At 47.3% G+C, this 12,461-nt stretch overlaps 1 protein-coding gene across 1 annotated transcript; it reads left to right on the top strand.

The window, feature by feature from the left end:
* The first annotated feature begins 315 nt into the window (after nt 1–315).
* LOC119299216 (ethylene-responsive transcription factor 14-like) lies at nt 316–681 on the top strand. Its single transcript, XM_037576470.1, has one exon. The coding sequence runs from the start codon at nt 316–318 to the stop codon at nt 679–681; it is 366 nt and encodes a 121-aa protein (XP_037432367.1).
* Nucleotides 682–12,461: the final 11,780 nt, after the last annotated feature.

Below are 12,461 nucleotides of genomic sequence, written 5' to 3'. Positions count from 1 at the left end.
ACTTGCAGTAGTAGTGCTTCTTAAATTGTAACGTTGAGCTTTTAAGCAGGTGCAGTGCTAGCGATGAGGGGCCCGTCGTCCACAATCTCAACCGCGCGCGCCAGAGAGAATCGATCCATTAGGGCTGGCTAGCTAGGTATCACGACGGAGCAGTAGTATATTAAATACCACACTCTCACTCTCTGCCATTCACATCGCCATCGTCGTCGACACATCCACACAGCACACACACAAAGCCTAACTAGCTAGCTTCAGCCTCTACTTACTAGGGTTAGCTAAGAACGATCTCGGATCGATCGACTAGATCACTAAGTAATGGAGGGTGGCGGCGGCTGGGGTGATCAGGCTGGGAAGGATGGCGGAGGCGAGAGCACCAAGTACCGTGGGGTGCGACGCCGCCCGTCCGGCAAGTTCGCGGCGGAGATCCGCGACTCCAGCCGGCAGAGCGTCCGCAAATGGCTCGGCACCTTCGACACAGCCGAGGAGGCCGCACGGGCCTACGACCGCTCGGCCTACGCCATGCGCGGCCACCTGGCCGTGCTCAACTTCCCCGCCGAGGCGCGCAACTACGTCCGGGGTGGGTCGTCGTCGTCCCAGCAACAGGTGATTGAGCTCGAGTGCCTGGATGATGAGGTGCTGCAGGACATGCTCAGGGACGGGAGTGGTGGAAGGAATAATTAACACTACCGAATTTGAGTACTGAGCTACTGATCGTGCGATCAATTCATGCACCATCACCTGATCGTATTTATGGCTGTGATGCAAAATCATATAGATCATCCATGATCGAGCTTCCGATCCGTGCTTTGCATGCATGTATGTCAATGTTGGATTTCCAGTATTCTTAGGTGTTCAATGAAACTATATATGAAAGTGATCGATCTGATGTGAGCTGATCAGGAACCCTGTATTAATCGTACGTGATCCTATATATCATCATGCAAGTTACTATGTAATTGGGTTGCTTGTTGGATTAATCACCTTCTTCTCCTCATTTAGTCCCCACCCCCGAATATAGTTTTGGTAGATCATGCATGCATGCGGAAATCTGTAGAGGATCTGAATTGCAAGCCTATATGATTAATGTTTTCCACCTAATTGATTGGGCCTCCTCCTCCCGTGCGGCGGCGCAGCGCCGCACCGGGGCCTCCCCGCCGGGCCTCCCTCTCCTCCCGCCGCCGCCGCCGAGGGCATCGCAGGCTAAGCCTGCGGGCCGCAGCGGCGGCTGCGGCAATCTTCCTCGGCCGAAGATCGGATCTGGGTGGCGGCGACCCACTCCGGCCGATTCAAGGGCGGTGGCGCAGGCCGGTGGCGACCAGGGTTGTCGTGCTGGCGGCGGCAATGAAGAGATCACGTCGGCGGCTAGGGTGTCCGATCTGGATCCCTTTCGGATCCGGATGGTGGTTCCTCGAGCCGTCGTGCGGATCCTTTGTTCTGGCGCGGCAAGCGGCCTCTGGACTAGGCACGCGACACGAGGACCTCGGGGGCTCCGGCCCTGGGCGTGGAGGTGGTGGCCATCTTATTCGCCGGAGGTGGGCGGCTAGATGGTTGTGGATTCTCGCACCCAGTCCCGGCGTAGAGTGGGGAGACGAGGCTGCCGGTGTAAACCGTGCTATGACTCGGGTCATGGCGGGCGATGGCGGCGTTTTCGCGTCATTATCTTGTTGAAGACATCGCCTCTGCAGTTTATGTCGACTTGCTTGCACTGCTCTGGGTGAAAACCTAGATCCGGAGTTTTCGGATCGGACAATGGCGGTGCTTTTGGCGTCGTTTTCCCTCATGGGGGCATCGTTTTTTGAGCAGCGGCTGGATGCAGGACCAGAGGACGGATTCTTTGGGGGAGCGGTGCGGCATCTCACTCATTGATGGCGGCGGGTCTCGGCTGCATGGCGCTGTGGTGACTCTGTGTCCGATGCGCGGAGATGGACTCGCGCAGAAGGGTGACGCGGTCTGGCGTAGTGGTGGCGTCAACGGCAGCTAGACCGGGCAAGGTAGATGCAGCAGTACAACTCTGAAGATGGATTGGTGGCAGGTGGCTGCGGCGGCCTCAGACCCGACAGGCGTCCTGGATGAGGAGTGCGCCGGACTGGTAGGTGACCCATACCCGGCAGGCGTCCTGGTGTTGGAAATATGCCCTAGAGGCAATAATAAAAGCATTATTATTATATTTCCTTGTTCATGATAATTGTCTTTATTCATGATATAATTGTGTTATCCAGAAATCGTAATACATGTGTGAATAATAGACACCAACATGTCCCTAGTAAGCCTCTAGTTGACTAGCTCGTTGATCAACAGATAGTCATGGTTTCCTGACTATGAACATTGGATGTCATTGATAACGAGATAACATCATTAGGAGAATGATGTGATGGACAAGACCCAATCCTAAACATAGCATAAGATCGTATAGTTCGTTTGCTAGAGTTTTCCAATGTCAAGTATCTTTTCCTTAGACCATGAGATCGTGTAACTCCCGGATACCGTAGGAGTGCTTTGGGTGTGCCAAACGTCACAACGTAACTGGGTGACTATAAAGGTATACTATGGGCATCTCCGAAAGTGTCTGTTGGATTGACACGGATCAAGACTGGGATTTGTCACTCCGTATGACGGAGAGGTATCACTGGGCCCACTCGGTAATGCATCATCATAATGAGCTCAAAGAGACCAAGTGTCTGGTCACGGGATCATGCATTACGGTACGAGTAAAGTGACTTGCCGGTAACGAGATTGAACGAGGTATTGGGATACCAACGATCGGATCTCGGGCAAGTAACATACCGATTGACGAAGGGAATTGTATGCGGGGTTGCTTGAACCCTCGACATCATGGTTCATCCGATGAGATCATCGAGGAGCATGTGGGAGCCAACATGGGTATCCAGATCCCGCTGTTGGTTATTGGCCGGAGAGTTGTCTCGGTCATGTCTACATGTCTCCCGAACCCGTAGGGTCTACACACTTAAGGTTCGGCGACGCTAGGGTTGTAGGGATATGTATATGCAGTAACCCGAATATTGTTCGGAGTCCCGGATGAGATCCCGGACGTCACGAGGAGTTCCGAAATGGTCCGGAGGTAAAGAATTATATATAGGAAGTGCTATTTCGGGCATCGGGACAAGTTTCGGGGTCACCTGTATTGTACCGGGACCACCGGAAGGGTCCCGGGGGTCCACCGGGTGGGGCCACCTGCCCCGGGGGGGCACATGGGCTGTAGGGGGTGCGCCTTGGCCTATATGGGCCAAGGGCACCAGCCACAAGATGCCCATGCGCCTAGGGTTCAAGGAAGGGAAGAGTCCTAAAGGGGGAAGGCACCTCCTAGGTGCCTTGGGGAGGAGGGATTCCTCCCTTGGCCACACCCCCCTAGGAGATTGGATCTCCTAGGGCCGCCCCCCCCCCCTTGGACTCTTTATATATAGTGGGGAAAGGAGGGCCTCTTAAACCACGCCTTTGGTGCCTCCCTCTCCCTCTCCAACACATCCTCCTCCTCCATAGTGCTTGGCGAAGCCCTGCCGGAGTACTGCAGTTCCACCACCACCACGCCGTCGTGCTGCTGTTGGAGCCATCTTCCTCAACCTCTCCTTTCCCCTTGCTGTATCAAGAAGAAGGAGACGTTACGCTGACCGTACGTGTGTTGAACGCGAAGGTGCCGTCCGTTCGGCGCTAGGATCTCCGGTGATTTGGATCACGTCGAGTACGCCTTCCTCATCCCCGTTCTTTGAACGCTTCCGCGCGTGATCTACAAAGGTATGTAGATGCAATCCGATCACTCGTTGCTAGATGAACTCCTAGATTGATCTTGGTGAAACCGTAGGAAAATTTTTGTTTTCTGCAACGTTCCCCAACAGTGGCATCATGAGCTAGGTCTATGCGTAGTTTTCTTGCACGAGTAGAACACAATTTGTTGTGGGCGTTGATGTTGTCAACTTTCTTGCCGCTACTAGTCTTATCTTGCTTCAACGGTATTGTGGGATGAACCGGCCCGGACCAACCTTACACGTACGCTTACGTGAGACCGGTTCCACCGACTAACATGCACAAGTTGCATAAGGTGGCTGGCGGGTGTCTGTCTCTCCCACTTTAGTTGGAGCGGATTCGATGAAAAGGGTCCTTATGAAGGGTAAATAGAAGTTGACAAATCACATTGTGGCTTTCACGTAGGTAAGAAAACGTTCTTGCTAGAACCCTACTTCAGCCACGTAAAACATGCAACAACAATTAGAGGACGTCTAACTTGTTTTTGCAGCAAGTGCTTTGTGATATGATATGGCCAAAGTTGTGATGAATGATGAATGATATATATGTGATGTATGAGATGTTCATGCTATTGTAATAGAAATCACGACTTGCATGTCGATGAGTATGACAACCGGCAGGAGCCATAGGAGTTGTCTTTATTTTTTGTATGACCTGCGTGTCATTGAGAAACGCCATGTAAATTACTTTACTTTATTGCTAAACGCGTTAGCCGTAGTAGTAGAAGTAATAGTTGGCGAGCAACTTCATGGAGACACAATGATGGAGATCATGATGGTGGAGATCATGGTGTCATGTCGGTGACAAGATGATCATGGAGCCCCAAGATGGACAAAGGAGCTATGTGATATTGGCCATATCATGTCACTATTATTATTTGATTGCATGTGATGTTTATCATGTTTTGCATCTTGTTTACTTAGAACGACAGTAGTAAATAAGATGATCCCTCATAATAATTTCAAGAAAGTGTTCCCCCTAACTGTGCACCGTTGCGACAGTACGTTGTTTCAAAGCACCACGTGATGATCGGGTGTTAGATTCTAACGTTCACATACAACGGGTGTAAGACAGATTTACACATGCAAACACTTAGGTTGACTTGACGAGCCTAGCATGTACAGACATGGCCTCGGAACACAGAAGACTGAAAGGTCGAGCATGAGTCGTATAGAAGATACGATCAACATGAAGATGTTCACCGATGTTGACTAGTCTGTCTCACGTGTTGATCGGACACGGCCTAGTTAACTCGGATCATGTTATACTTAGATGACTGGAGGGATGTCTATCTGAGTGGGAGTTCATTGAATAATTTGATTAGATGAACTTAATTATCATGAACTTAGTCTAAAATCTTTACAATATGTCTTGTAGATCAAATGGCCAACGTTGTCCTCAACTTCAACGCGTTCCTAGAGAAAACCAAGCTGAAAGACGATGGCAGCAATTATACGGACTGGGTTCGGAACCTGAGGATCATCCTCATAGCTGCCAAGAAAGATTATGTCCTACAAGCACTGCTGGGTGATGCACCTGTTCTCCCTGCAGAACAAGACGTTATGAATGCTTGGCAGGCACGTACCGATGACTACTCCCTCGTTCAGTGCGGCATGCTTTACAGCTTAGAGCCGGGGCTCCAAAAGCGTTTTGAGAGACATGGAGCATATGAGATGTTCGAAGAGCTGAAAATGGTTTTCCAAGCTCATGCCCGGGTCGAGAGATATCAAGTCTCCGACAAGTTCTTCAGCTGTAAGATGGAGGAAAACAGTTCTGTCAGTGAGCACATACTCACTATGTCTGGGTTACATAACCGCTTGACTCAGCTGGGAGTTAATCTCCCGGATGACGTGGTCATTGACAGAATCCTCCAGTCGCTTCCACCGAGCTACAAGAGCTTTGTGATGAACTTTAATATGCAGGGGATGGAAAAGACCATTCCTGAGGTATTTGCAATGCTGAAATCAGCAGAGGTAGAAGTCAAGAAGGAGCATCAAGTGTTGATGGTGAATAAAACCACTAAGTTCAAGAAAGGCAAGGGTAAGAAGAACTTCAAGAAGGACGGCAAGGGAGTTGCCGCGCCCGGCAAGCAAGCTGCCGGGAAGAAGTCAAAGAATGGACCCAAGCCCGAGACTGAGTGCTTTTATTGCAAGGGAAGTGGTCACTGGAAGCGGAACTGCCCCAAATATTTAGCGGACAAGAAGGCCGGCAAAACAAAAGGTATATGTGATATACATGTAATTGATGTGTACCTTACCAGTATTCGTAGTAGCTCTTGGGTATTTGATACCGGTGCAGTTGCTCACATTTGTAACTCAAAGCAGGAGCTGCGGAATAAGCGGAGACTAGCAAAGGACGAGGTGACGATGCGCGTCGGGAATGGCTCCAAGGTCAATGTGATCGCCGTCGGCACGCTGCCTCTACATTTGCCTTCGGGATTAGTTTTAAACCTTAATAATTGTTATTTAGTGCCAGCTTTGAGCATGAACATTGTATCAGGATCTCATTTAATTCGAGATGGCTACTCATTTAAATCCGAGAATAATGGTTGTTCTATTTATATGAGAGATATGTTTTATGGTCATGCTCCGATGGTGAATGGTTTATTCTTAATGAATCTCGAGTGTAATGCTACACATGTTCATAGTGTGAGTACCAAAAGATGTAAGATTGATAATGATAGTCCCACATACTTGTGGCACTGCCGCCTTGGTCACACAGGTGTCAAACACATGAAGAAGCTCCATGCTGATGGAATTTTAGAGTCTCTTGATTACGAATCATTTGGCACGTGCGAACCATGCCTCATGGGTAAAATGACCAAGACTCCGTTCTCAGGAACAATGGAGCGAGCAACCAACTTATTGGAAATCATACATACTGATGTGTGCGGTCCAATGAGTGTTGAGGCTCGCGGTGGCTATCGTTATGTTCTCACCCTCACTGATGACTTGAGTAGATATGGGTATGTCTACTTAATGAAACACAAGTCTAAGACCTTTGAAAAGTTCAAGGAATTTCAGAGTGAGGTTGAGAATCAACATGACAGGAAAATCAAGTTCCTGCGATCAGATCGTGGAGGAGAATACTTGAGTCATGAGTTTGGCACACACTTAAGAAAATGTGGAATAGTTTCACAACTCACGCCGCCTGGAACACCTCAGCGTAATGGTGTGTCCGAATGTCGTAATCGCACTCTATTAGATATGGTGCGATCTATGATGTCTCTTACCAATTTACTGCTATCTTTTTGGGGCTATGCTTTAGAGACTGCCGCATTCACTTTAAATAGAGCTTCGTCGAAATCCGTTGAGACGACACCGTATGAATTATGGTTTGGGAAGAAATCTAAGTTGTCGTTTCTAAAAGTTTGGGGATGCGATTCTTATGTCAATAAACTTCAACCTGAAAAGCTCGAACCCAAGTCGGAAAAATGCGTCTTCATAGGATACCCTAAAGAAATTATTGGATATACCTTCTACCTCAGATCCGAAGGCAAGATCTTTGTTGCCAAGAATGGATCCTTTCTAGAGAAAGAGTTTCTCTCGAAAGAAGTAAGTGGGAGGAAAGTAGAACTTGATGAAGTATTACCTCTTGAACCGGAAAATGTCGCAACTCAAGAAAATGTTCCTGAGGTGCCTGCACCGACTAGAGAGGAAGTTAATGATGATGATCAAGATACTTCTGATCAAGCTCCTACTGAAATTCAAAGGTCCACAAGGACACGTTCCGCACCAGATTGGTACGGCAACCCTGTCTTGGAAATCATGTTGTTAGACAACGATGAACCTTCGAACTATGAAGAAGCGATGGCGGGCCCGGATTCCGACAAATGGCTAGAAGCCATGAAATCCGAGATAGGATCCATGTATGAAAACGAAGTATGGACTTTGACTGACTTGCCCGTTGAGCGGCGAGCCATAGAAAATAAATGGATCTTTAAGAAGAAGACAGACGCGGATGGTAATGTGACCATCTATAAAGCTCGGCTTGTCGCTAAGGGTTATCGACAAGTTCAAGGGGTTGACTACGATAAAACTTTCTCACCGGTAGCGAAGCTAAAGTCCGTCCGAATCATGTTAGCAATTGCCGCATTCTATGATTATGAAATATGGCAAATGAACATCAAAACGACATTCCTTAATTGTTTCCTTAAAGAAGAATTGTATATGATGCAGCCGGAAGGTTTTGTCGATCCTAAGAATGCTGACAAGGTGTGCAATCTCCAACGCTCGATTTATGGGCTGGTGCAAGCATCTCGGAGTTGGAACATTCGCTTTGATGAGATGATCAAAGCGTTTGGGTTTACGCAGACTTATGGAGAAGTCTGCGTTTACAAGAAAGTGAGTGGGAGCTCTGTAGCATTTCTCATATTATATGTAGATGACATACTTTTGATGGGAAATGATATAGAACTCTTGGACATCATTAAGTCCTACTTGAATAAAAGTTTTTCAATGAAGGACCTTGGAGAAGCTGCTTATATATTAGGCATCAAGATCTACAGAGATAGATCAAGACGCCTCATAGGTCTTTCACAAAGCACATACCTTGATAAGATATTGAAGAAGTTCAATATGGATCAGTCTAAGAAGGGGTTCTTGCCTGTGTTGCAAGGTGTGAAATTGAGCTCAGCTCAATGTCCGACCATGGCAGAAGATATAGAAGAGATGAGTGTCATCCCCTATGCCTCAGCCATAGGTTCTATTATGTATGCCATGCTGTGTACCAGACCTGATGTAAACCTTGCCGTAAGTTTGGTAGGTAGGTACCAAAGTAATCGCGGCAAGGAACACTGGACAGCGGTCAAGAATATCCTGAAGTACCTGAAAAGGACTAAGGAAATGTTTCTCATTTATGGAGGTGACGAAGAGCTCGTCGTAAAAGGTTACGTCGACGCTAGCTTCGACACAGATCTGGATGACTCTAAGTCACAAACCGGATACGTGTATATTTTGAATGGTGGGGCAGTAAGCTGGTGCAGTTGCAAGCAGAGCGTCGTGGCGGGATCTACATGTGAAGCGGAGTACATGGCAGCCTCGAAGGCAGCACATGAAGCAATTTGGGTGAAGGAGTTCATCACCGACCTAGGAGTCATACCCAATGCGTCGGGGCCAACCAAACTCTTCTGTGACAACACTGGAGCTATTGCACTTGCCAAGGAGCCCAGGTTTCACAAGAAGACGAGGCACATCAAGCGTCGCTTCAACTCCATTCGTAAAAATATTCAAGATGGAGACATAGATATTTGTAAAGTACATACGGACCTGAATATAGCAGATCCGTTGACTAAACCTCTCCCTAGAGCAAAACATGATCAACACCAGAATTCCATGGGTGTTCGATTCATCACATGTAACTAGATTATTGACTCTAGTGCAAGTGGGAGACTGTTGGAAATATGCCCTAGAGGCAATAATAAAAGAACTATTATTATATTTCCTTGTTCATGATAATTGTCTTTATTCATGCTATAATTGTGTTATCCGGAAATCGTAATACATGTGTGAATAATAGACACCAACATGTCCCTAGTAAGCCTCTAGTTGACTAGCTCGTTGATCAACAGATAGTCATGGTTTCCTGACTATGGACATTGGATGTCATTGATAACGAGATCACATCATTAGGAGAATGATGTGATGGACAAGACCCAATCCTAAACATAGCATAAGATCGTATAGTTCGTTTGCTAGAGTTTTCCAATGTCAAGTATCTTTTCCTTAGACCATGAGATCGTGTAACTCCCGGATACCGTAGGAGTGCTTTGGGTGTGCCAAACGTCACAACGTAACTGGGTGACTATAAAGGTATACTACGGGTATCTCCGAAAGTGTCTGTTGGGTTGACACGGATCAAGACTGGGATTTGTCACTCCGTATGACGGAGAGGTATCACTGGGCCCACTCGGTAATGCATCATCATAATGAGCTCAAAGTGACCAAGTGTCTGGTCAGGGATCATGCATTACGGTACGAGTAAAGTGACTTGCCGGTAACGAGATTGAACGAGGTATTGGGATACCGACGATCGGATCTCGGGCAAGTAACATACCGATTGACGAAGGGAATTGTATGCGGGGTTGCTTGAATCCTCGACATCATGGTTCATCCGATGAGATCATCGAGGAGCATGTGGGAGCCAACATGGGTATCCAGATCCCGCTGTTGGTTATTGGCCGGAGAGTCGTCTCGGTCATGTCTACATGTCTCCCGAACCCGTAGGGTCTACACACTTAAGGTTCGGTGACGCTAGGGTTGTAGGGATATGTATATGCAGTAACCCGAATGTTGTTCGGAGTCCCGGATGAGATCCCGGACGTCACGAGGAGTTCCGGAATGGTCCGGAGGTAAAGAATTATATACAGGAAGTGCTATTTCGGGCATCGGGACAAGTTTCGGAGTCACCTGTATTGTACCGGGACCACCGGAAGGGTCCCGGGGGTCCACCGGGTGGGGCCACCTGCCCCGGGGTTCCACATGGGCTGTAGGGGGTGCGCCTTGGCCTATATGGGCGAAGGGCACCAGCCCCAAGAGGCCCATGCGCCTAGGGTTCAAGGAAGGGAAGAGTCCCAAAGGGGGAAGGCACCTCCTAGGTGCCTTGGGGAGGAGGGATTCCTCCCTTGGCCGCACCCCCCTAGGAGATTGGATCTCCTAGGGCCGGCGCCCCCCCCCTTGGACTCCCTATATATAGTGGGGAAAGGAGGGCCTCTCAAACCACGCCTTTGGTGCCTCCCTCTCCCTCTCCAACACATCCTCCTCCTCCATAGTGCTTGGCGAAGCCCTGCCGGAGTACTGCAGTTCCACCACCACCACGCGGTCGTGCTGCTGTTGGAGCCATCTTCCTCAACCTCTTCTTTCCCCTTGCTGGATCAAGAAGAACGAGACGTTACGCTGACCGTACGTGTGTTGAACGCGGAGGTGCCGTCCGTTCGGCGCTAGGATCTCCGCTGATTTGGATCACGTCGAGTACGCCTTCCTCATCCCCGTTCTTTGAACGCTTCCGCGCGTGATCTACAAAGGTATGTAGATGCAATCTGATCACTCGTTGCTAGATGAACTCCTAGATGGATCTTGGTGAAACCGTAGGAAATTTTTTGCTTTCTGCAACGTTCCCCAACACCTGGTTGGGACCTTAGGTCTTAGATGTTAGGTTTGGCTGCGAGGTCTGTTTGGTACTAGGCCCAGACTATCAGCATCCCTTCATCACTTGGATAGGAGTAGCGACACTTTTGTTGCCTAGACGGTGGCTTCAGTCTTACTGTTGTATGACTTTGTAAGGTCTTATGTGAATAATTAATAAAGTGGTTGCACATCGTCCAGATGCAAAGATCGAGGGTCCTCCTCCATTTCTAAAAAAACGACTTTACCATAAACTAGTATATAGTACTACAAAGTATTTGTTGACGCCGCCAACAAAATTACAACATCGGTGCATGCAATATATGATTGGTTCGTATGCACACTCCTGAAACATAAAATGAGATCATCCCGGACATATAGCTAGCTAACTATCCGTCCAAGGTACAAATGCTCAAATGTGACACGGTGAGTAATCAGTAGTGGCATATATCTAGCCATCTAAAAGCCAGCAAAAATTGTTTTATAAATGTGCATATCCTCAGGTACCGATGCATGAGTGATCGAAGAATTGCTGCAGGAAAGAATTTAGCTGCATGACCTGAACTAAAGACCATCCTCATATGGAAAGTTGTTGCTGACCCCCCGCGGCAGGTACACCCTCTATCCAGCCAATTTAGATCGAGTACTCTACCATACCTACTAAGTGCTAGGTGATGCCTATTTATTTTTATTTTTAGGGGAAGGTGGTGCCTAATTTATAAGCTGAATTGGAATAGAATTCACTCATTCAAGTATCTTCTGCAAGTATATATATGTATATCCAGGGTTTCTTCTTGAGAGAAATGTTTCGAGGGGCGCAATCTACAAATACCGCAGTCACCAGATACATGTTTCTACTCCCATGCACATGTGTTCTCTTTGTATTAAAAATAGTAACTAGTGTATTTTTTAAAAGTGTGAATTCCACATTTTACCCCCTAGATGTGCATTTGTGATACTAATTACCCCGTCGAGTGGAAATTCGTCTAGAATGCCCATTTTTTTAGAAGCTTTGGACCATCTTTATCTGATGTGTGTCCATTAGGCAAGGTGCGAGGTGATGCCCGGGGTCCAAAAATATCTGGATGATGACAAAGAATGGAACAGATGGACAAGAAAAGTCTAGACATGATCGTTAATTATGCCCTCTGATCTTTACACATATTTTTACGAATCATTGACACAATATGCCAATCCTATCGAACATAAACTAGAAAAATGCAACACTGGGGTAAAACCGTGTTAAAAGTCTCCAAAATCTGATATTCCGATAGAAGTTCCACTAAATGGGGCAACATGTATCATAAATGTCCAACTACAAGGTAAAAAGTGGACTTTACTCTTTAAAAAACAAAACAAAAACAGTCTAGATTGTAATAATAGAATATGCTATGCACTCAATTTTTCTTTTGTAAAAATAGTTGACTCGTGACCTACATCAAAATCATAAGAATGAGGGTTAAAAGGCATCTTCACGTGTTCTAAATTTGTTCTTTCGACATCAAGAAACACAATTCTATTCAACATTGTATACCTCACATAACACATATATGCATGTATGCCTTCTATGCCTGCCTTTTG

This window comes from Triticum dicoccoides, chromosome 5A, assembly GCF_002162155.2.
Source record: "Triticum dicoccoides isolate Atlit2015 ecotype Zavitan chromosome 5A, WEW_v2.0, whole genome shotgun sequence".
NCBI classification, from domain to species: domain Eukaryota; kingdom Viridiplantae; phylum Streptophyta; class Magnoliopsida; order Poales; family Poaceae; genus Triticum; species Triticum dicoccoides.
This window is presented reverse-complemented; position numbering and strand designations above follow the sequence as displayed.